At 43.8% G+C, this 25,074-nt stretch overlaps 1 protein-coding gene and 1 long non-coding RNA gene across 6 annotated transcripts in view; one reads left to right on the top strand and one right to left on the bottom strand.

Moving 5' to 3' along the window:
* The window catches only part of STARD13 (StAR related lipid transfer domain containing 13), a 387,713-nt gene that overhangs the window by 91,148 nt on the left and 271,491 nt on the right, over positions 1-25,074 (top strand). For all 3 annotated transcript variants that reach the window (XM_053307369.1, XM_053307370.1, XM_053307371.1), the window contains one exon: positions 23,093-23,126. In XM_053307369.1, coding sequence (XP_053163344.1) covers positions 23,093-23,126 — 34 coding nt within the window. The remainder of the gene's footprint in view (positions 1-23,092; positions 23,127-25,074) is intronic.
* Positions 1-25,074, bottom strand: part of LOC128349973 (uncharacterized) — a 55,795-nt gene that overhangs the window by 6,850 nt on the left and 23,871 nt on the right. Inside the window, exons 3-4 of one of the 3 annotated variants that reach the window (XR_008319097.1) lie at positions 17,266-17,358; positions 13,626-13,731 (exon numbers count right to left, since the gene is read on the bottom strand). This is a non-coding gene — a long non-coding RNA (uncharacterized LOC128349973). Of the gene's footprint in view, positions 1-13,351; positions 13,732-17,265; positions 17,359-25,074 lie in introns of those variants that run through there. The other 2 variants (XR_008319096.1, XR_008319098.1) reach the window with 2 other exon arrangements.

Here is a 25,074-nt window from a genome sequence, read left to right as displayed (position 1 = left end):
CGGACCGGTCCGGACCCATCCCTACCATATACTGAGTCAGACCATTAGCCTATCTAGCTAAGTATTGTCTACACAGGCTGGCAGCAGCTTCTCCAAGGGTACAGGCAGGAAACTCTCTCAGCCCTATCTTGGAGAAGCCAGGGAGGGAACCTGGAACCTTCTGCTCTTCCCAGAGCAGCTCCATCCCCTGAGGGGAATATCTTATAGTGCTCAAACGTCTAGTCTCCCTTTCATATGCAACCAGGATAGACCCTGCTTTGCTAATGGGACAAGTCATGCTTGCTACCACAAGACCAGCTAATGTTTTGTTGTTTGTGTTTGGATTATTTTTGTTATTTATTCTAATAAATTGTGGGGAGAGAACATGCATGGAGATTGTTGTACAATTTAAATACTAAGTTGATTTTATTAGTGAAGTGCATTTGAGATAGGAAAGACCTACTCTATCTATCAGCTACATAATGCATAGGTAGGGAGAGAGAGATATGTTTCCATCTTCTCTCTAAGAAGAAAGGAAGAGGACTGACTCACTACAGGAAGTACCTGAGGCGTCAAGGCAGGGGTCATAGAGTAGAGGCAAGCAGGGACAGGTAAAGAGACCCTCACTAACTATCTCTACTCCCAATTCCCCTAGTAGTCATTAGGATAGTCGGTGCAAAAGGTCAATGCACTGGAACTCCATATCCAACATGTGCTTAGCCATCTTCTCAATAAGTCAGGTCAGTCACATTTTCTTGGCAGGTTTTACTGTTGCCGTATTCAGGGCCTTGGGTAACACCGTCGATAGCCTACGCTAAAGATGCATGACATCATTCCTAATTCAAGCTGAACGCAAAGCTAGGTTCAGGAGTCAAAGGAAGTTTGGTCAGGAAGTGGAGCATTTGTGAGTCATTTCATGTGAAATGTGCATGGTGAGCCATTGCTGATAATCTTCAGCCAAACCACAGTATTGACTTTGGAAGATTTGGCGTGGGAACTACAAGTATAATCCTGACCCCCTTGGCATTTTATTTGTATTTACTTTTACAATAACTTGGTTTTCTCTGATGGTCTCTCTCCCCCCCCCCCCCCCGTCTTTATTTATTTAACAGCTGTTATTAGAACAAAGGGCCCTAAGGACTGTAGTGTTCCAGATACAAGGAGAATCAGCATTTTCCAGAGATCATCTCCTGTTTTGTGCATGAAGGGGAAAAGTCTGTTTTGTGCCAGGCAGGCTTGCTTTGTAGTAATTTCTTCTTCTTTGTGAAGTCAGACTTCTCCTGCAATTTTGAATGTTTGTAATTAAATGCATGGGGATCTATTTTTACTCTTTGTCTTTGGGGTATCAGCTTAAGAGTTTTTAAAATGGCATTTATTGCTACTTCACTCATCAATGCATTGTCATTCAAAATAACACCTTAATACCTTGGAAAATATATATTTATGCACAGACTTTATAATCAGAGTTGGAAAAGATGTGGAGACCAGAATCAGACAAACACTGCTGATGAAGTTGTTCCAAAATATGTCATTATTGGCTTAAATTTTGTTATATTAACAAAACACATTGCAAAAAAAATACAGAATATACTTTATCTATGGACCCTAAGACACTTTTTGAAATATATTAACCAGAGGCTGTTCCAGGAGTCTGGCAAGAACAGATCACACTCCTCTTTACAGCTGCAAAAAATCAAATACTGTTGAAAGGGGAAAAACAAGAAACCACTCTCAGGTGATGGAGCAAGAAATTTTGGGGCACACTCACAATGTGCAACTCAGTTAAAAGCAACAGCAAACAGCACTGAAAATGCTATCCTTTCTTAATGCAAGTGGATTCTGCTAACTGGAAATGATAAAAACTCCACATAATGCTATTAATTGTGTCTGTATGGGTTTGGACTATATCCCTGAGACAAAACAGTGGCTGACATCCTAAGCCTGTTCAGATGACCATTGGGAGTAGATAGGATGGTCAGAGAGCTCCTACCCCAGTAGCAGTAGATGAGCAGAACCTCTGTTTGGGTCAGCAAACCCAGAAAACATACGATTAAGCCAGACATTGCTGAAACCATGAGATGCATGCATGGAAATTCCTCTGAGGCCTAGCAATCCTTCCTAACATGCTTGGATCTGCCAGTAGACCAAAAAGCCTCATCACATCAGCAGCTGCACTCTGAGTGGCCATGACAGCAGGAGGCAGACCCAGTCCTGCTAAGCTACATCAGCTACAAATCATAGAGTGTGCTTTGCAGAGTGGTGTATCCATGGTTGGCATCCCCTATAGCCACAGCTCTCTATTGTTTCCAGGCCAGCCTGGTCCCAGTGGCCACACAGAAAATGGAAGTGCAGCCACATGACTAGAAAAGCAAGGTAGGAGAGCTCTCCTCTCCTCCTCTTGCTTAAGAGCAAGGTACAAAAGCTGGGCTACCCTTCCTTGAGCAACCTGAGTTGGAAGGATTTTCTTAAGTTCACATAATCATGCAAACCAGGGTAGAATGATTCCTACCCTGGTGTTGATGACGGTGTGAAAAGGCCTCCTGATGAATGCCATATGCATGCTTCTAACTACAATATGCACACAATGAGGTAATGCACACGACCTCTGGTCGCCACTTCCAAGAGCTCCAGGTAAGGCAGGAGCCTGCCTGACTTTCCTGGAAGATGAGTCATGGCCATCTGTGCCTTTGTCCTGCCATGCGCCCACATGAGCAGCAGTGCAGTGAAGGCTGAAGCTGGGAGGAGGAGGACTTCCCCCTTCCTGCATCCCAGAGTGCACCGTGCCACAAGTGCAGCTGCTGCTCATCTTAGAGCAGCCGCCACACTTGGCACTGCTGTCCCTTCCCCCTGGCTGGCTTCCAGAAATTGTGGTGGGCCGGCGGGGGAGGTTTTTAACCCAGTGGCAATCGTTCTTACAATCGCCTGCCAATGTTAAATAAACCTCAGGTTTGTTTAACCTCGGCTAAAGGCTGGAGTTAAAAGTTGGGTTGGGCAGGAGGGCAGGATTGGGATCGAGCCTGGCGCTCACACAAGCAGTCCAATCCAGGCTTGGCTGACCTAGCCTGGATTAAGCTGCTTGTGTCAATAGGCTTAATGCTAGCTCCCGCAAGTCCAAGGTATTGGCATTTTTGCCCAAGAACAGGACTACTTTTGGTGCTCTCCCCACATTATGGAAGTTATATATTGTGGCGGATTTTTGTTAGGGTCTGTGTGTGTCTGTGTGAAAAGTGCTATATTGGGAATCTCAAAGAGTTCTCCGAATAATGCTGCCCTATGCGGGGGGGGGGGGTTCACTTTTTATTGCAAAATAGTTGCCAGCCATTTACCCATTTGAAGCTCTGTTTTGGTACTATATTTCCCTTAGAGCTCAAAATTCTTCTTTGTTCCTCACATTCTCACAAATATTTCATATACATCATGCTAAATTTACAGATTTGCAAATATTTTTCTTATGTCTCTTATGTACTCATAGATGTATGCCAACGTGCAGACTTTCCAGGTAACCATTGTTTGTTTAATCCTATTCCATTTTTTTTAGTTTTCTCCAGTTTTATGTTACTTTGAAACTCTATGTCCTCCATAAACGTCTTTTAAAATATTGTGTAAAGTTTAAAAACATAAGAACAGCCCTGCTGGATAAGGCCCAAAGCCTATCTAGTCCAGCATCCTGTTTCACACAGTGGCCCACCAGATGCCGCTGGAATCCTACAGGCAGGAGTTGAGAGCGTGCCCTCCCTCCTGCTGTTACTCCCCTGCAACTGGTACTTAGAAGCATCCTGCCTTTGAGGCTGAAGGTGGCCTCTAGCCCTCCAACTAGTAGCCGACGATAGACCTCTCCTCCATGAAGTTACCCAAACCCCTCTTAAAGCCTTCCAGGTTGTTGGCTGTCACCACATCTCGTTGCAGAGAATTCCACAAGTTGATTATGCGTTGTGTGAAAAAGTACTTCCGTTTGTTGGTCCTAGATTTCCTGGCAATCAATTTTATGGGATGACCTCTGGTTCTAGTGTTATGGGAGAGGGAGAAGAATTTCTCCCTATCCACTTTCTCCACACCATGCATAATTTTATAGACCTCTATCATGTCTCCCCACAGTCATCTTTTTTTCTAAACTAAATAGCCCCAGGTGTTGTAGCCTTGCCTCGTAAGGAAGGTGTTCTAGGCCCCTGATCATCTTTGTTGCCCTCTTCTGCACCATTTCCAATTCTACAATGTCCTTTTTAAGATGTGGTGACCAGAATTGTACACAGTACTCCAGGTGTGGCTGCACCATCGTGTTGTATAAGGGCATTATAATGTTAGCCATTTTATTTTCAATCCCCTTCCTAAAGATCCCTAGTATGGAATTGGCTTTTTCACAGCTGCCACACATTGAGTCAACACTTTCAGCGAGCTGTCCACCACGACCCCAAGATTCCTCTCCTGCTCAGTCACCAACAGCTCAGATCCCATCAGTATATACTTGAAGTTGGGGGTTTTCATTCCAATGTGCATCACTTTACACATGCCAACACTGAACCACATTTGTCATTTTGTCGCCCACTCACCACCCTACTGCTTACCCCTACTTCTATATCATTTATGAATAAATTAATAAGCACCAGTCCCAGTATAGATCCCTGGGGGACCCCACTTCTTACTTCCCTCCATTGTGAAAACTCTCCATTTATACCTATCCTCCGTTTCCTGTCTTTCAACCAGCAGTTAGCAATCCACACATGTACTTGTCCCTTTTCCCATTTTTTAAAAAAATCCCATGGCCGCTAAGTTTCCTCAGGAGTCTTTGTTGAGGACTTTGTCGGAAGCTTTTTGGAAGTCCAGGTATACTATGTCAGCTGGATCACCTTGATCCACACACTTGTTGACACTCAAAGAACTCCAAAAGGCTTGTGGGGCAAGATTTCCCTTTGTAGAAGCCATGCTGGTTCTCTCCCAGCCATACGTGTTCCTCTATGTGCTATCAAATTTTATCCTTGAGGATGCTTTTCAACAATTTGCCTGGAATGGACGTTAAGCTAACCGGCCTGTAATTTCGCGCATCATCCCTGGATCTCTTTTTGGAAATCAGTGTTACATTTGCTGCTTTCCAGTTCTCCGCTACAGAGCCTGACTGCAGGGATAAGTTGTATATTTTAGCAAGGAGGTTGGCAATTTCACATTTAAGTTTTTTGAGAATTCTTGGATGGATGCCATCCAGCCATGTCAATTTGTTAGTTTTCAATTTTTCCAGACAGTTTAGAACATAATCTCTTGCCACTTCTATCTGACTCAGTTCTTTAGCCTCCATCCACAAAAAGCCTCATTCAAGAACAGGTATATGGTCAGTATCCTCCGCCATGAAGACAGACACAAAGAACTCATTTAGCTTCTCTGCAACCTCCATATCCTCCTTTATCATCCCTTTCACTCCCTCATTGTCTAATGGCCCAACCGCCTCCCTGGCAGGTTTCCCGCTTCTGATGTACTTAAAGAAGTTTTTGTTATTCCCCTTGATACTTTTGGCTAAATGTTCCTCAAACTCTCCTTTCACCTCCCTTATTGTCACCTTGCATTTCTTTTGCCAGAGTTTGTTTTCCTTTCTGTTCTCTTCATTTGGACAGGCATTCCAATTTTGCAAGGAAATCTTCTTCCCTTTTATGGCTTCCTTGATATTACCTGTTAGCCATGCTGGCATCCTCCTGGACTTAGTGGTACCTTTCCTCCTTTTGGGTATACAATCTAACTGGGTTTCTAGTATTGTGGTTTTGAGTAAACTGCATGCATTCTGGAGCGAAGTGACTCTCCTGATATTCCCTTTCAGTTTTCTTTTCACCATACTCCTCATTTTGGAGAAGTTTCCTCTTCTGAAATTCAAAATGTCTGTTAGACTTCCTTGGTGATTCTCTCTCTGTATGTATGCTGAATTAGATTGCACTATGGTCACTGTTCCTTAAAGGGTCGATGACACTGATGTCACTCACCAGGTCCTGGGTGCCGCTCAGGATTATTAAGTCCAAGGTGAGCTTCTCTCTGGTTGGTTCCAAGACCAACTGTTCTAGGGCACAGTCATCATTCAGTGTATCTAGAAATATGACCTCTCTGTCATAACCTGACTGTGAATTTACCCAGTCTATGTGTGGGTAATTGAAGTCACCCATTATTACAGCCCTGCCATTCCTTGACACCTCCCTGATATCCTACTGAATCTCCCAGTCACTGTCAGCGTTTTGATCCAGAGAGCGATAGCACATCCCCAGTAGCACATTTCCTTTCAGGCCTTGTATTGTCACCCACATGGTTTCTGTGGAGGACTCCAGTCCACCTATGTTTTTTAGCTTGTTAGATTCTATCCCTTCTTTAACACACAGTGCTGTTCCACCTCCAAGGTGGCCCTCCCTGTCCTTTATATAGAGTTTATACCCAGGGATAACAGTGTCCCACTGGTTTTCACTGTCCCACCATGTTTCTGTTATTCCCACTATATCTATTTCTTCATTAGAAACCAAGCACTCCAGCTCACCCATCTTGGCTCGGAGGCTTCTGACACTGGCATATAAGCACCTATATGCTAAATCTCTCACCTGGTGTGAGCTCTCTCTCTTTGGACTCTGGGACCAGCTGGCACAGCCTTCTGCCTGCTCTTTATATGGTTCTGCACTGTCCCAATCTGTTTTATCTGAATCCTTTACACCCTTGCACTTTAAAGGATGGCATTTGCCAAACCGGATACTGCCCTAGGCATAATATTAAAAGCTGCTCTGCAATTTTTTATTTTAAGTGCCAGCAGTCTAGTTCCATCTTGGTTCAAGTGCAGCCTGTCTTGCTTGCCCCAAAATGTATACCAGTGCCTAACAAATCTAAACCCCTTCTCCCAGCACCAACATCTCATCCACGCATTGAAACCCCTAAGATCTGCCTGTCTCACTGTACCTGCGTGTGGAACAGGTAGCATTTCTGAGAATGCTACCTTGGGGGTCCTGGACTTCAATACGCTACCTATCAGCTTAAATTTGGCTTCCAAGACCTCCTGACTAAATTTCCCCACATCATTGGTACCGATGCACACCATGACAGCTGTCTCCTCCCCAGTACTGTCTAACAGCCTATCGAGACACTGTGTGATGTCTGCAACCTTCACACCAGGCAGGCAAGTCACCGTGCAGTCAACACACAGGTCAGAAACCCATCTCTCTATACTTCTAATGATTGAATCACCCACTACAAGGCCCCACCCCCACCCCGCCGGAAGAGTATCCCCTGCATGGAAGGATATGGGCTCATCTTCCACGGAAAGGGTCCCTTCTAAAGAAGCAGTTCCCTCTTCCTCAGACCTATGTCCTCCTTACCCAAGACCTCCATTCTCCCTGACAGCAGAGGAACGATCAGCCCTGGAGTGGGATGCCTCTACCACATCTCTGAAGGTCTCATCCGCATGCCTCTCTGAGCTTCTCCAGATATGCCACCTTGGTCTCAAGAAAACGAGCTTGTCCCCTGAGAGCCAGGAGCTCCTTGCACCGAGCACACACCCATGACTTCTGCCCATGGGGCAAATAGTCATACATGTGGCACTCTGTGCAATACACTGGGAAGTGTCCCCTCCCCTGCTGACTTTCTATCTTCATACTGGTTTTGTTGGCTGTTTACAGTATTTAAAGATAGTTTATTAGAAGGATTGGTCTCAGCTGTAATGGTCAGCTATTTAACTGTCCCAAAAGCCTTTCTCAAGAATATGAGGGAGGGATTTACCTTCTCTTCTCTACCAGGCTCCTTGTGATCACAGGGGCTTGTTCCAGGCTCCCCTGCACACTTCCCACTAAACTCCTGCAAAACTCCAACGTCCTGTTTGCTATCCCTGTTTGCTATGCTCTCGGGCCTTCGACACTTATGTAGAGAGTAGGCTTCAAACTGAGACACAGGATATGGGTCAAAGGAATGTCAAAGGAATGTGGGGCCTCCCACACCCCTAGCTGACTCCACTCTCTCCAGGCAGGGACCAACAAAAACACTGGAGTTTGCGAGCCCTGGCAATATCCATATCAAAGTTTGATATAGATATTGCATTGTGGTAGCTTGTTGCCCTTTGCCACATCTAGTTTTTATCCCAATAATATTTCAGTGCATTTGCATAATTTATATCCACACTTTTTACACAATCCTTGATTAATTACCTGGTCTCAGTAATCACACAGTATCATTAAATACTCACAGTCTTGTGGATTGTACATGGTCTCATTGTTCACCCTAATTTTCATTAATTACAGGAGTATTTTTCATTTACGCCATCTTCCTTAATTACAGAGACCATTCTTAATTGTACAGCCCAGTAGTGATTGCACAAAGTTATAGTAATTGTACAAAACCTTTCAATCAACCCATCATAAAATGTTACATTATCATTAAAATAGGAACATAGGAAACTGCCATATACTGAGTCAGACCATTGGTCTATCTAGCTCACTATTGTCTTCACAGACTGGCAGCGGCTTTTCCAAGGTTGCAGGCAGGAATCTCTCTCAGCCCTATCTTGGAGAAGCCAGGGAGGGAACTTGAAACCTTCTGTTCTTCCCAGAGCGGCTTCATCCCCTGAGGGGAATATCTTACAGTGCTCACACATCAAGTCTCCCATTCATATGCAACCAGGGCAGACCATGCTTAGCTATGGGGACAAGTCATGCTTGCTACCACAAGCCAGCTCTCCTCTCTGCTGGTCTTGTGGTCTTTTATGCTAATAAAAATATCAAGAAGTGTTACATACATGACTTCATACATTTTAAATAGTATTTTTCTGCTTGATTTCAGTTTTATTCTTTTCTTAGTCATAGGCGTAACTTGGCCTATTAGGCAAGTTACAATAATCCAGGCAATTTATGAAAGATCACAGGTAGCAGAATTGGGGTCCTTGAAACTCTCCTATAAGTCTACAGGTGAAACTCGGAAAATTAGAATATCGTGCAAAAGTCCATTAATTTCAGTAATGCAAATTAAAAGGTGAAACTGATATATGAGACAGACGCATTACATGCAAAGCGAGATAAGTCAAGCCTTAATTTGTTATAATTGTGATGATCATGGCGTACAGCTCATGAAAACCCCAAATCCACAATCTCAGAAAATTAGAATATTACATGGAACCAAGAAGACAAGGATTGTAGAATAGAACAATATCGGACCTCCGAAAAGTATACAGTGTACTGTGCTTGATTGGCCAGCAAACACGCCTGACCTGACCCCATAGAGAATCTATGGGGCATTGCCAAGAGAAGGATGAGAGACATGAGACCAAACAATGCAGAAGAACTGAAGGCCGCTAATGAAGCATCCTGGTCTTCCATAATACCTCATCAGTGCCACAGGCTGATAGCATCCATGCCACGCCGCATTGAGGCAGTAATTGCTGCAAAAGGGGCCCAAACCAAGTACTGAATACATATGCATGCTTATACTTTTCAGAGGTCCAATATTGTTCTATTCTACAATCCTTGTCTTCTTGGTTCCATGTAATATTCTAATTTTCTGGGATTGTGGATTTGGGGTTTTCATGAGCTGTACGCCATGATCATCACAATTATAACAAATTAAGGCTTATCTCGCTTTGCATGTAATGCGTCTGTCTCATATATCAGTTTCACCTTTTAATTTGCATTACTGAAATTAATGGACTTTTGCACGATATTCTAATTTTCTGAGTTTCACCTGTATATCCCCTATAGTTCAGTGCATTCAAAGCTAAATATTGTTGCCCAACTTTGGATCCCTCCTCCTCCTCCTCATTCTTGTTTACAGGAGGGCTTCCTCATCTAGCCAAGAACTTTGGGGAAGCATCACTGGAGGTTCTTCCTTAGGGTTCATGACCTGAGATACCAGTTTTGCAGTTCCGGTAAGCAGCCCAATCTGCAATTGCCAGCCAGCACTGCCCCTTCTCTCCTCCATTCCAAAGTGAATTGTTCTGCTGCCATGGTTGTCCTCCTCTTCCAGTTGACTTGAAAGGAGATGAGGTGGCAGATCTTTTTCAGTCAGTCTGTAATTGGCACCCATGTAAATCACCAGACCCACCTCTTGAATCTCAGGTTTGGGGATGCCTCTGAACTGGCAACTGCACTTGTGGTGCCTCTGGCTGATTTCCAGGCTATGTTTAATTTTTAATCTGAATAATTTCATTCCCCACCCTCACATTCTGATTTTTTTTATGCCCGTCATGGAAAGAAATGTGAGGACCTAGTGTTGTCCATACTAGAGAATAATGGGGGATGGATTGGGGGGGGGGGTCTTTTAAAAAAACTGATCTGGAGACTGGTAAAAAGATCATGCTATCTTTCTCGCAAAGGACTCTTTAAAACCCAGAATGACAGCAAGGGATACCATTGATTGGAGAAATTACTGGTGAGAAGCCTGAGCACAACAGTGAAGGAGTAGCTCCAAGTCTGAAAGGCTTTAGCCTTTTTCACTCTGATCCAAGGCAGAGGAAGAGGAGGAGAGCAGCAAGTGAAGTGCAACACTGTGCAGATGAAGTGGCTACAATGTGGAGTGCAGATGTTTATGGAAGATAATGGCTGAGAAAGGACTGCAGTTCCGTGAAGAGCATCTACTTTGCATGCAGAAGGCCCCTGAATCAATCCCTGGCATTTGCAGCCAAACCCCTGTCTGAAAGCTTGGAGTGCTGCTGCCAGTCTGGGTAGACAGTACAGAGCTAAATGGGCCAAAGGTCTGACTCAAGACAGCTTCCTTTGTATCCTGTGAGCTCTTTCTCATGATCACTGAGAAAGGGCAAGAGGGCTAGTGGAGAGGAAGTCTTAAAAAGCTTACCTACCCGCAGACGATTGAGGGCTCCTTCTTGTGCGGGCGGATTGCCCATCCAGACGATTGCTGGCTGCTGCCAGCAACATGGAGGGTCAAGTTGCCGGGACGTGCCACCCCCTGAACTTCCACAATGCACCACACAAGTGCTCAGTGCATTATGGGGATTCCCCCTTCCCTCCCCAAAGCCAACCAGGAGCCCCACAGTCTGCTAGCCATAGCTGCTTGTGCCGGGACTGGCAGATGATCAGGAAAACAGGGTTAGGAGAGCGCTTGCTCTTCTAACCTCGTTTAAGAGGGTGGGTCCAGATGTGGGTTTACTGCCGAGGTGCCTCTGGGATTGGGCCCAATCCCAGCAGTACAAATGCACAGGCTTCCTTAGCCCGGTTTTGCCTGTGCATGTAAATAGCTTCTAAGTAATTGCTCCAGCCAACTACTAAAAGTCAAAGAGACTCGTGGTTATAGCTTTACAAGAGGGCCATTTACCATTTGTCCTGCCCACCCACAGGTGTTTCTTGAAAAAGACTATTTAGAGGGAGGACAAACTATAGTAATATGACCATTAATGAGTCCTATATTAGAACCTTTTATTAGGCTGGAGTTAGGCTCAATTCTTGGATTTTCTTTTACTTTTTCCTTTCAGTTAATGTGTTCTGCCTAGCAATAAAGAATCATATCTGACTGCAAATTACAAGTAAGAGTTGTTTACTTCTGGAGCACACTCCTACACAAAAGTGGTGACAAGAAGATCTAGCTACGGCATCCGATGGGAAAATTTAGGAATTTGATTTATTTTTTTTAAGGCGTATTGGCAGCAATGTACTAAAAGACTGGACCACTGTTTTCAAGCAAATGATATCACAGATCTGGATAAATAGAAAGGAATTTTTCTCAGTGTGTGGTAGCAAAACATACTCCCTCTTGAAAAGCTTGCTGTAACCTTAGATGCCAGGAGACAAAAGTCTTAACAGATTGGCAAAAGATTTTACAGAACATTATACTCCAAATCAAAACATTATTGTGGATTGCTTTTAAATTTTATAATAGGATAAGAAGAGAAGGAGAGTCTTTCGCAGAATATGTAGCTGAGCTCAGAAAGTCAATGGGACTGCTCATTTGGTAATGTTCTGAATGATATGTTGAGAGATAGGTTTCAAAGGAAGTTGTTGGCAGAAAGAAATTGACTTCAGCTAAACCGGGAGAATTGGCAACATGTTTGGAAGGAGCAATGAGAAACTGAAAGGATTTGCATCTAGAAAACAAGGAGACTCCTATAGATTCTGTAAAGCAAAAATAAAGTCCATAACAAAAGGTTCAGAAAGGCACTTCTGTTGTGCAGGAGTTCTTTCAGCCTGAGTTTGTCAACATAAAAAGGTCTCAGAGCCATAGATGTTTAAAATGCTGGCCACTTAGCCAGCAAGTAAAGACAGGATTTTCAGTCAACACAACAAGGCCATGAAAGTGATCCTTGCCATGCCAAACAGAAGGAAGCAGAACGCGTGTTTACCTGCAGGAGGAAGAAAGGACAGAAGAGGCTGTCCACACTGTGTATTTTGTAATGGTAAAGAAACATGGAGCTCAACAAAGTACTTTTACCATTAAATGCCCTGGTTGTGTGGAAATTGATACAGGGGTGTTTATAGTGATGAACATAAAGCTTTATAAGCTGGTCTGAATCCTGGGGTAAAAGCAAAAGTGAAACCACAAGCTTGCACCAAGGAGCGATTCCAACAATAGGATCAGTCTGTATCCCTGTGAAATATAAAGAACAGCAGAGGGACCTACAGCACCAGTAATGAAAAGAAAGAGGCCAAGCTTGTTTGACAGGTCTTGACTGAAAGAACTCGGACTGGACTGAGAAGACATATGTAAGTTGGACCTGGAGAAAAGCAAACTGTAAATCAAATCCTCAATGCCCATCCTGTAGTGTTCCAAAAAAGGCAAGTGCCCTGAAGAGGATGTCAGTGTTTTTTTTATCAAAAGAGGCAGCCAGGGGGTGCAATCCTGTTCCAAGAACTTCAGTACACACTAGAGGGCTGGCCAAATAAGCAACCAGGAGAGGAAGTCTGCCCATTTTGAAGCAGAATGTTGCTATCATGTTAGAGATGGTTAGAAATGCATCAGTACAAGGAGAGTTGTAGGTTGCTTCTTCCATACATAAATGTCAGGCTCTAACTTCAGGCTCAACAAAGTCAATGATTTTAATCAAAAGTACAAGCCCAGAGCCAGATACTGCAGCCAAGACCATAATCTAGAGAAGCTGGCTGTTAAGCGAAACACAAGCTGAATGAAGCAAAGCAAAGAGGAAGTAGTTTGGGACAGCAGACAGAAAGACAGATGCAGCAGAACAGAATAACAGCAAGTCATATCCATTTGCTCAAGATAGACATCTGAAGCTGGAGACAGATGTAACAGTTCCTAGGGGTTGGGGGCAATTTGATAGCACCATTGCTGCATGCAATCTGAACATCTGAAACCCCCCCCCACTTTATTTTCCCCCCTATACCGCTGCAAGCACTGGTGGAACTGGTTTGTCATTTTCAGTCTCGTTCTTGCTGAACCAGTGAAAATTGATTCTTCCTTCCAGAAGGGAGGCAAAGGGCGAATACAGACACTGAGCTTACTACATGGAAGCCTTGGGAGACATTATCAGATGGGATAAGGTCTACAAGGTCTATATTCATCCAAAGTCTGCTTGAAAAAAGATGTGTGGCAACTCCTTGACATCACTGAAACACATGTCCTTGACCTCATTCCTAGGGTAATTTTACAATTGTTTTCAAAGGTTTATTTTAAAATGAAAGTATGACTATATACAGATATAAACACTTCATGTGTCTGCTTTAAAACATGTTTTAAAGTGCAAGGCTTACCCATACCCTCACGCCGCACCGCAATCTTCTGCCATTTAAGTATCGTTTTCAAGACTTTTCACTGAATATAATGCATCCCCATCTCCAGCTCTGGAACTAACCTGTACTGACATTTAAAACATTTGTTTAAGGGAGCAACCAGGATTTTCTAAACATCAAGGTTATCCTCCCTCTCCTTCACTACATTTCCATGGTTAGCCAGCTATCAATGCTAGACTGGGGCTTCATCCACTGCAGCAGGGAAACAGGATAAAATCCACACACCAGAGAGTTCTCTACTTTCCCCCCAGTAGATCTTCTCATGTTCACTTGAAGTTGTGCCATCTAGTCAGTGTCAATTCCTGGCGACCACAGAGCCCTGTGGTTATCTTTGGTAGAATACAGACAGGGTTTTCCATTGCCATCTCCCACGCAGTATGAGATTATGCCTTTCAGCATCTTCCCATATCACTGCTGCACGATATAGGTGTTTCCAGCAGGGATTCGAACCAGCAACCTCTTGCTCACTAGGCAAGTTATTTCCCCACTACACCATTAGGTGGCTCATGTGCACTTAACTGCTCATCTATTTTGAATAAGTCTAGCAAGTTAAGGATTTCCTGTCATGATGATGAAAAACGTGACCTGTTAACTTTCTACAAGTCAGGAGACTGTTTAAAGCATAGGACCCCTGTGTGGCAACTCTGTCTACAAATGACAGCCACGGTAATGTTCAACACATTATTGTTCTGTAGAGGTATGCAGCAGAGAAATGTTTACTACTGTAGCACTGTATCTATGCAGGTGTTCTCAGTGCCGATGATGTGACCACTCATTAAATGTGTTTTAGGAACATAGGAAGCTGCCATATACTGAGTCAGACCATTGGTCCATCTAGCTCAGTATTGTCTACGCAGACTGGCAGCGGCTTCTCCAAGGTTGAAGCAGGAATCTCTGTCAGCCCTATCTTGGAGAAGCCAGGGAGGGAACTTGGAACCTTCTGGTCTTCCCAGAGCAGCTCCATCCCCTGAGGGGAATATCTGACAGTGCTCACACTTCTAGTCTCCATTCATATGCAACCAGGGTGGACCTTGCTTAGCTAAAGGGACAGGTCATGCTTGCTACCACAAGACCAGCTCTTTGGTACTGGTGAAACAAAGTGCAGGGCAAACAATTATTCCTAAATCCTAAGTGGGGAAATGCTTTCAGAAGACAAAGGAATTACATTTCAATGCTAGTCTACATGTAGGAATCCTAAAGGTCCCTGACTGCCTGGACATCATTTTTGTTTCTTAGTTTGCTGAGGGAGTCAGGGAAAATCCAGGCTATACATTTCAAACTCTGACATAACCAGCCAATCAATCTGTTGGCCTCTGGATATATTTTAAGCAATCATTTAACCACTTATTAACACACCCACTCCAATGACCTCCTTGCTAATCATATAAGCCATGCTGAGCAAGGTTCAAGAGAACAGTTAGTAAGACAAAGTGTCCTAAGGAGCTTGTCCACATCCTTGGGAGTCATGAACTGAAATTGATCCAATTTAACCATTAAGCTGCTGGACATGTCCTGCTGGATACCTCCACAGTAGACTCTGCAATAGCTGTTGAATCTAGTTCAGCTCAAAATCAAGAGATTTTCTCTTCAAAAATTTCATTAAAAACTTCATAACGGGTAACTGATGGATCCAAATTATCATTCAAGGGAGTTGGGGCATGTATTAGCCCTCTCACAAATATTCGAAACTTGTACAGACATAAATATTTTAAATTATTATGACTGCTGGTCAATAATCTTTTTGTCAGACAAATTGGCCTAGAATAGTCTAGAATTGGTCTAATAGTCCAGAATAGCTAATTGTTGGTTAATCAGTCAGTTAGGAGATGGTTTTCTGATAAATGGTAAATACTGGGTTTCAACAGTATACTCTTCTGAAGTTGGAGAATATATATACACACACATACATATATCACACACATGCACACAGCTTAGAGGATCAATCAGATATAGAGGCTCTTCACACGAGCAGTTGTGAAGAGCCTAAAGGGGGTTTGTGCAGAGAAATGGTTTGATCCGCTCTCCCCGCAGACAATCGCTCAGTTGTCAAATACCGGATTCGTCACTGAGCCAGTGCAAGCTGCAGGGTTTGAGGGCCTCCTGACCCCCATAAGTCCCTGAAAGCACCACGTGAGCCTTCTGGGGAGCCTCCCAACACTGGGAGGCTTGTTGTAGTCAGTGTGGTACTTGTGAGTCAGTGTGGTGCAAAGCCGTGCCGCAATGACACACGATCACTTAACCTGCTTGTTGGGTGTCCTTGCACCCGAAACCCGGGTTAAGAGGTGGGCTACCCAGAAAGGTTTGCCGCTAAGCCACCGCCAGGAGCCTCTTGTCTCCCGTTGGTTCTCACGTGCGGCTAAAATCGTGCTGGGCTTCCATTTTAGCTGTGCATGAGAATAGCCTCATAATGCCCTTGTGTGAAGAAACAGGGATTCGCAGTTTGGAAAAGACAAGAGAGCTGTGACTTGGTGAAAATTCCTAAGGAGTTCAGGGCTCTCTGAGCGTGCTCAGATGACCCACAACAAGTCCAACTGATGGGAACCTCCAGTTCCTGTGTGTGCACACTCCAAGCACAAGCGACAAGTTCAGTTCATTTTGTGATGTGTGAACCCAAAAATGCCGAGTTCCCAAGCAGTACTACCCTCCACCAACCAACACCAACATTTGAAGTTGGTTTGCAGATATCGGGTGATGGAAGGATGTACTTCTTAGGAACCCAACACTTCGCAGTTCACACATCACAAAATAAGCCCAACTTGCTGCTTGTGCCAAGAGTTTGCAGTTCCAGTAACCAGAGGTTAGGGGTGTGCAATTCGGGTTTTCGGTGATTCAGTTTGGGACCCAAACCGAATCACCCCCGATCTGTTCTGTGCCTGAATCTGTGCCACCCGAATCACCCCTGATTCGGTCCGGATTCGGATTAAATCCGAATCTGAATCTGAATAGATTCTGGAAGGAAAAATGGGTCCCAGGGGCAAAATAGTGGGGTGGGGTAGTAGTGCCTAATGGGTGGAGGCTACCACCCAAATTTCAGGGGAATTGGGCAAAGGGCTTATTTTTGGGGAATTTTTTGAAGTTTTAGTGTCTTTGGGGCAGTTCGGGGGCATAGAGTGGGATCTGGGCAAAAAGAGTGGGGTGAGGTGGTAGTGCCTAATGGGTGGCTACCACCCCAATTTCAGAGTGATTGGGCAGAGGGCTGATTTTTGGGGAATTGTTGAAGTTTACGTGTCTTTAAGGTTTTCCCCCATAGAGAAGCATTGAGGTGTCAGCAAATGGATAGCTTCACGCGGGGGGGGCAAAGGGGTGGCCTAGAGCAGTGTGGGGTTGGTGATAGTGCCAGGTAGGGTAAAGGAAGCTACCTGAATTTTTTCAAAGGATATGGGCAGAGGGCTGATTTTTGGGGAATTGTTAAAGTTTACGCGTCTTTAAGGACTTGGAGATCTGATATGAGGTAGGGGATCCTCTGCTTTGTAGGAGTGCCCTCACTTATGCACTCCTGTATTTTTGTGAAAGAAAATATTTCAAAAATGCCACAGCTCTCCAGCACTCCTTCATCCAAAGGAAATCAAACCTAGGCAGGATTGCCCCTGGAACTTCTCACCACTCATTGTGCAGCAAAATTGATTCAACTGCTCTTCCACGAAGCTGTCAAAGTTCTTCTGTTTCTTCTTCTGCTTGTTCCCTGGGCATGCTCCTGTTAAAGAAGGCAATGAAAATATACTTTTAATCAATAAGGAGGCTAGATTATATTGTTTTTGTTATGCTGTTGGAAGTGATACGATTTTATAATTCTGACACAAGCATCTACTGTTGACTTTGAGGCAGCTTTGACGGCAAAGATAGGCTTTAAACTGAGATGCACTCAAACTGAATAAAATGACTCATAACATCAAATTCCTAACCTCTTTTGATTAACAGCTTTGATAAAAATGATATCAATATTTGAGGGCTGGAGTTGTCTGGTGTGGTGTACTACTGAACTTGTCAATACAGGCTCCATGTACGTAAATGCATGTCACTTTAACCATTGGATTGACCAAGCACTCTAGACATGTATGTTAATAATGACAGGGTAACACCTCTCCTACAGTCATTGCACTGGTTGCCTATTCACTTCCGAGCTCAATTTAAGGTCCTGGTTCTGACCTTCAAAGCCTTGTGGGGCCTGGCACCTGTCTACCTACAGACCCGCCTCTCCCATCCAGTTACATCCCGTCCGATTAGAACATCTCAGACAGCCCTTCTCTCAGTCCCTGATTTCCGAGATGTTCGGGGCTCTAGGACCCGTGAAAGGGCCTTTTTGGTTACTGCCCCGCTCCTCTGGAACTCTCTCCCCCTGCAGATCCAGCTAGCACCTTCCTTACCGATCTATAAATCGCTACTGAAGACTTTTCTTTTTCGCCAGGCCTTTGCCCTGTAGTTCATTTTTCTTTTCTCTGGTAGTTACTTTAGTTCTTTAATAATTTTTAATTATTAATGTAATGCAATTTTTAATGTTGCCTGTTTGCCTGTTGTTGTACACCACTCAGAGTCTTTGGAGTGGGCGGTATATTAAATGTCTCAAATAAATAAATAAATAAATGTATCCTATTTTTATACAACTATGCATCAGCATGACCATTACTGGTTACTGTTACAATCCTGCTTTCTATATCAGGCCAAGGAGAGGAATTTGCATATAAGCCAATCAGTCCAATCACTGTGGGTTTCAAAATCTCCTGTGGCCTATATAATGCATATAAAATTCATCGCAAAAATAAAGATGCCGTATTGTTTTTCACAAAGTACTTTAAATCTGTTTCCCATCATCTCTCTATGCTAAATCCATTTAGATAAAATGAACAGTTCATGTTTTTAATTCACATAGGACAGAGTCGATTGAAAAAGCAAGGGAGAAAAAAAATCTAATGTTCCCCCTGAAATTGTTTTTAAATTGCCTCTGTCACTTTTCAAATACGAGGATTGCCAAAATGAGCCAGTCTCGGTACCTTTTGCTCCTTGGGGAAGCAACTGAGCGACTGAATGATTTTTATGGCCCTCTGCAATGCAGACAAACATCTCGTTACAATTTTTTTTCAATGAAATCAAATGACCTTCCTGAGAAACATCCAAGGACCCTTCCATGGTATGCATCAGTATCTTCCTGCAGTGTTTCTATTCTAGGCAGGCACAGGGCACATCTGAATTGTTTTGTATGATTATATGCTTTAAGTGAGGGTACATTTGAAAGCAGCAGCATCTCTTTGGGTAACCCTTATAACACAAGGCACTTAATAATCACATGGATATTGGATATTATGACAAGATGAAAGGAAAAGGAAGTAAAGCAGAGCTTTTACAGTGATTTGGCATCACACTGATTTTAACCAAATTCCGAGGCAATCGTCCCCTCTTTCCTGTCTTTTTATGCCAATTCATCTAAGTAGCAAGTGCTGGGCTTCTTCTGGCAGCCAGACATAAGCTTTGGATTCGCTTCCAGTATTAAGGAAAGAAGCAGTCATTACACAAAGAGTCGAGACCCTTGGTTAATCAGAAATGTATTTCCTTACCTTGTGTCCTGTCCCACAATTAGGAACAGGTGAGGTGAGGTAAGGCAAGGCAGTCAGGGTTGCAGAACCCTGGATAGCTCCAAGTGAGCAACTTGTTTCAACAAGGGTCAGAAATTGGATGAGGTATGTACATCCAGGCTCAGACCGCTGCTCCTAGCCTCCTACCCAGGATGCAGAGAGATTTAAAGGGAGTCCTCTGGCCTGGAGTCCAGCACTTCTCCTCTATTCCATCAAGTTCATTCTGGCCCATTGATGGTGCTGATGTGCAGGCTTGAGAGAAAGCAAGACATTTTTGATAGATTAGATAGATAGGTGTGGAATAGGCTGGTTCATTAGGGGACTCAGGTTCAGTGAGTGCTGATTCCAGGGTTTCCTAGCTGGCTGATTCAGGCTCCAGCCCGGTGTCATGGTTTGGGGCTGGTGCTGGCTTCTCCAGCTTGATGCCTCCCCACTCCTCAGGGTCAGATCATGTTGCTGCTCAGGCTGGGATCATGACATCTTGACTTACCAAGTACCTCAGAACTCATTTCCACGATCTTTTGGAATCTCCCATTTAATGCTTTGTGGAAAGAGCTGTGGTTAAGAAATCTCCTTCATCCCTGGTTTTATTTAATTAATTTTATTTATTTATTTATTACTATTCTACTAGTATATAAAGGTACAATGATTTCAAACTGCACTGATTTCATCACAGCTTTGCTTGCCCCTTGCTTTCCATAACCTTCCCAAGTTTGGAATGTCTTAACTATTTATTGGTTTGTGTGTTTGTTTGTAATAATAAATAAATGAGTGTGGGGTGCCTCTGTAAAGCCTCTGTCTGTTTTAACATTTCAGTTAAGTCCTGTTTGGACTTGATATAAAAGACACATGTACATGAGTACTATAGCAAGGCCTGAAGTCCTGGCCCGTCACCCCCTCGCTGGTGCCATTCACAGTTACAGTGACATTTGAAGAGGCAAATACTGTCTCCATGATGGTGCATGCTTCCATGATTGAGAGACTGGGGCACCCCAACCCCCTGATCACAGAAGCACCTGCCATCACAGATATGATGTTTGCCTCTTCAGACAAATGCCACTGTAACTCTGAGTAGTGCCAGTGAGGGGGTGAGTGATGTGCCAGGGTGGGACTTACAATGCTGGGGTAGGACTCACATACAATCATCTTTGTTATAATGCCCAAATAGGGCTTAAAACCAATTCACAGACTGCATCTCAATACAGGTGCGTTCCAATATGTTAATCTCCTATCTCCCCTCCCATTTATCCTCACAACAACCCTTTGAAGTAGTAGGTTAGGTTGAGAGAGAGAGAGGGAGGAGATCTGGCCTTTTGGTAGCAAACATGAATTGTCCCGTTTGCTAAATGGGGTCTTCCCTGTGTGCAATTGAATGGGAGACTTGATGTGTGGGCACTGTAAGATATTCCCCTTAGGGAGGAGCTGCTCTGGAACTAGCCATCTACATGCTTGCATGCAGAAGGTTCCAAGTCCCATCCCTGGAATCTCCAAGACAGGGCTGAGAGAGAGTCCTGATGCTACCAGTCAGTGTAGACTGACCTAGATGGACTAATAATCTGACTCAGTATAAGGTAGCTTCCTACATTCCCATGTAGAGAGAGTGGACCAAGGTCACCCAGTGAGTTTCATGGCTGAGAGAGACTCTGAGGCTGGATTCGGACATAACGGGGAACCGGAGACAGAGCAGCCAGAGGTCGGCAAACCTGAATGTCTGAAAGTGGGAAACCACAATTTGGACCCTAACTCAACCCCAGGGGTCACTCACCAAACTCCAATTTGAACCTTCAGTGTGATGTGAGGTTTGCTGCCCCAGCCTCCAATTTGTGGCTGCCTCCATTACGTCTGAATTAAGTAATGGAGGCAGCCTTCCCTGGGACTGGAATTGAGGGAAGGAGGCTGCTCCCTCTCTCCATCCTGATTGGCTGCCATGGCTGTCCATCAAACAAAGGAGGAAGCCCAGCAGCCAGTTCCTCCTCTTCTCTGTAATCGTGCAGACTGAAGAGAGTTGGCCAGTGTGTACATCTGAATCTGGACAGGTAAGCATGGGGGGCGGGACCCACGGATCCAATGGACCCATGGTTCTGACTTACGTCTGAACGTGGCCTGAATCTTGATCTCCCCTGCCCTAGTCCAACACTCTAACCACTATATCAGTAGCCACAGTGCAAAATAAGGAGTAGTTCAGCTGTGGTCAAAGATGCCGTATATCAGTAAGAAATAAAATTGAATTAATATTTTAATGCTTGACTGGTTGCTGCTTATTTTTAACAACCCCTAGTAAAATTATGTGTTGCATTTAACACAGTGTACTTGTCTCTGAATATTGTTTGAAGCATTCACTTGTAAAATTACTACAGCTGAGCTGTGAGCAAATGGGCTTTTTTTCTTAATTGGTTAGACAAGCAGGTGGTGTGCCAGCATTTGGCTTGGCTTAAGCTATGCTCATTCATAGTTGTTGTGGCTTAGTTTGGATATTTCCATAAGTTTAAACATGATCATAGTGCTCCATTAGTATAGTGCTCCATTTGCTACAAATAAATTAGGTAAGTGCATTGCCATTATTTCTATAACTCACTTTTATAATGCAACCCTATGCATGTTTACTCAGAAGTAAGTACAGCTTTGCAACCATAGACTTCATGTGGTGGTGACAGTGGAGAGATTGTCTTGGGGCCCAGCTAGATAGGAGGGTACCCATTAAAAGCAGTTTGATGAGGGCCCTCTGAAATCTAGAGCTGTGTAGGGACAATACCCACCCCCCGATAAGGTTAGTCTTCAGCAATCTGCATGGCCATCAAATGTTTGGATGTCTATGCAATGAGTCACCTTGAACAAACTACACAAAATCACACCTAGTACTTTCTGTTGTGGAAGAACTAAAACAACCAAATTCTGTGCACACAAATACTAGTTAATTCACCTGTACTCATGCATTACAAAAGGATAGGGGGAAACGAATCCACTGGTTGACATCGAGGCAAGTGTTGTGCTAGCTCAATGAGAGAAGCTGTGCACACTAAAGAAGTCTGAGCAACTCATGAGGATGTGGTGCTCTGTGATGTTGCACAACCACCACTAATGCAATGATTTCTCTAGGACACATACAGGGTTGCACAATGTGTGTGCAATGTGTCCACTTCTTCTGCGTCTGCAGGACTAGGAGGGGGGGGGCAAAGCGAGCCATCTTATTATTAGAAGAGAGCTGATCTTGTGGTAGCAAGCAAAACTTTAGTAGCAAGGTCTACCCTGGTTGCATTTGAATAGGAGACTAGAAGTGTGAGCACTGAAAGATATTCCCCCTCAGGGAATAGAGCCGCTCTGGGAAGAGCAGAAGGTTCCAAGTTGCCTCCCTGGCTTCTCCAAGATAGGGCTGAGAGTGAGACTCCGGCCTGCAACCTTGGAGAAATCGCTGCCAGTCTGTGAAGACAATACTGAGCTAGATAGACCAATGGTCTGACTTTATTATTGGCAGCTTCCTATGTTCATGCTCCAGTATGCATCACTGAATTCAATGGGAACTGACTCAGTCCAGGGAAGGAGTGCTCCCTCTCCCCCCAACCCCGCTGAAGCCCATGAGCATTACACTAGTGCAACATTAGCCTGGATCTAGAGTGCTGTTTAGTGGATTCACAGTCTGCCTCACAATATTCCTTTACAGCTGCACATCAAGATCTCAATTTATCCTTTTTGTTGGATTGTGTTTATTATTAGCACCAAATCATCTTTTGGAGCAGTTGTTTCACAGAATTAGTCAAACATGGGCAATGTCTCATAATTTAAAGTCCTCTCTTACTTTGAGCAACTTTGTGATCTGAGAAGCAAAATGTTTTGCCAACTAAGAAAAATAATTCTTTCTTGCAGATGCTACCTCAGATGCCGCACAAAGAAAAAGCAGGTAAGTCTATAATTCTTTTTTAAAAAATCAGACTTTCTGTTACTTGTGAATTATTTTAAAGGATGTTTCTTGAGGAGAAATGCATAGTAAAAGAGTGTGTAATGGGTATTTTGAAACTGTTTTCAGGAAACTCTAAATTCAGATGAATTTTCCCCTGGATGTGTCACTCAGGACTTTTTAAAATGTGCAACCAGACTCAAAACATGCAGTTCTTTTTTTAAAAAATGTGCAATTGTAAAAGAACATTTGTGCAGTTCAAAAATGCATATCATTCAAAAATTGTATTGTGTTAGATTATGTAGAAGTGACTGACAACAAAGTAAAAGTGAGTAGTCCAGGCTCCTCTAAAACCCTGACCATGATCAAGCATGCCTCTTTCTCTTCCCAGTGCCACAGATGCTTCCCACAGACTCCCTGCTATTCCCCATAGAGTCTAATGAATATGAATAACACTTCTGCAATAGTGCTATCAAATGCCCAGTTCTAAGGATTTTCTCCCACTCTGTGTAGGATTCAGAATGTCATAGTATGCAACTCTAGACAACAAGTATGTGTGCACAGGCAAGAAAAATCCACAGGTGTGTTTTGCAGTGATGCACACTACACATGTGAATTGCACTCACATACCAATGTGCAGTTCTAAATTTCCTTTTTAAAAAGCCCTGAAGTAACTGTTGCAGTTCCATTTAGATTTATACTGGTTGTGTTCTCTCATCAGCTATCTGATCTTCAAAGCATCTTGTTTGATTTCATTTTAAATATATATACACCTGACTTGGGAGGGGTTTTGTGACAGTGGGAACCTTGTTGAATGAAAACCCCATTCAGTCAATTGATTTACTGACTCCGGGAATTGGCATTGCTGTTTATATATCTCTGGATGTTCTTAACCTTCTGAAGTTCGTTCTTTTGATGGGCAGGTCAAATTAGGCACAAGAGCAGCTAAGGCTGGGGAGCTGAAAGGAGGCAAGCTGTGTTCCCTCTAACAGGGATTTCCAGCTGTTGTTGACTACAACTCCCAAAATCCCCAGCTGCAATGGCTTTTGCTTGGGGATTATGGGAGTTGTAGTCAACAACATCTGGGAATCACTGTTAGAGGTAACACTGGAGGCTATAGCAGTGAATAAAGCAGAAAGGAAATGTTGGGAGATGTCAAAGTCCTCTTAGCAACTCAGGAGCATATGCTTCAATTGACTCGATTTATCAAGGATAGTCTCTATTTCCTGTAATTTGTCTTTGGTAGATCTCTGTCCCTCCCTCCTTCCAGCCAGCCCTAACTGGTAGAGTGGTAAAAGACTAAGATGGTTCACAGCAGACAGTTATCAGTGGAGCTACGTGTGTGATTCTCAGTGGATAAACACATCTACTGTGTTCTGTAGGTTCTAGAAGTTACATGTCTGAAAGCCACAGGCATGATGCTAGAAGCACCATTTGGTCTTCTGTCTTTAAAAAATAAAATAAATAGCAACCACAGTTTGACAAGGTACAGTTATCAGCCTCCTCAAAAAAATTCTTATCGATAATGTTTGGAATATTGGTGAATATTCAATCTGCTAATTATACAGTTTGCGTAGGAGGGAGATAGTGAGGCTATTCACATGCACATGCAAAACCAGGTTAATGGACCCCAGCCTCTGTGTGTGTGTGTGTGTGTGTGTGTGTGTACCACCAGGACTGGGCCAATCATGGCAGCAAATCCACCTATGAAGCCTCCTTTTAAAACGAGGTTAAGGGAGTGAGTGCTGCTTTAGCCTTGTTTTTATAATCATTTGTCAGCTGCGGCTAGCAGGCTCAGGGAGGGGGGGATCCCCATAATGCACCGTGTACTCATTGTGGAGTTGGAGCTCCAGGGGATGGGGTGATGCAGGGCAACATGTCCCGGCACCCCGGCCCTCGGAGCTGCCAGCAGCAGTTGGTGCTTGTCTGGGCAGGCAATCTGCCCACCCAG

The sequence above is a fragment of the Hemicordylus capensis genome, chromosome 3, assembly GCF_027244095.1.
Source record: "Hemicordylus capensis ecotype Gifberg chromosome 3, rHemCap1.1.pri, whole genome shotgun sequence".
Classification (NCBI taxonomy): domain Eukaryota; kingdom Metazoa; phylum Chordata; class Lepidosauria; order Squamata; family Cordylidae; genus Hemicordylus; species Hemicordylus capensis.
Note: the sequence above shows the minus strand (reverse complement) of the source record. Positions and strands in the feature narration are given on the sequence as shown.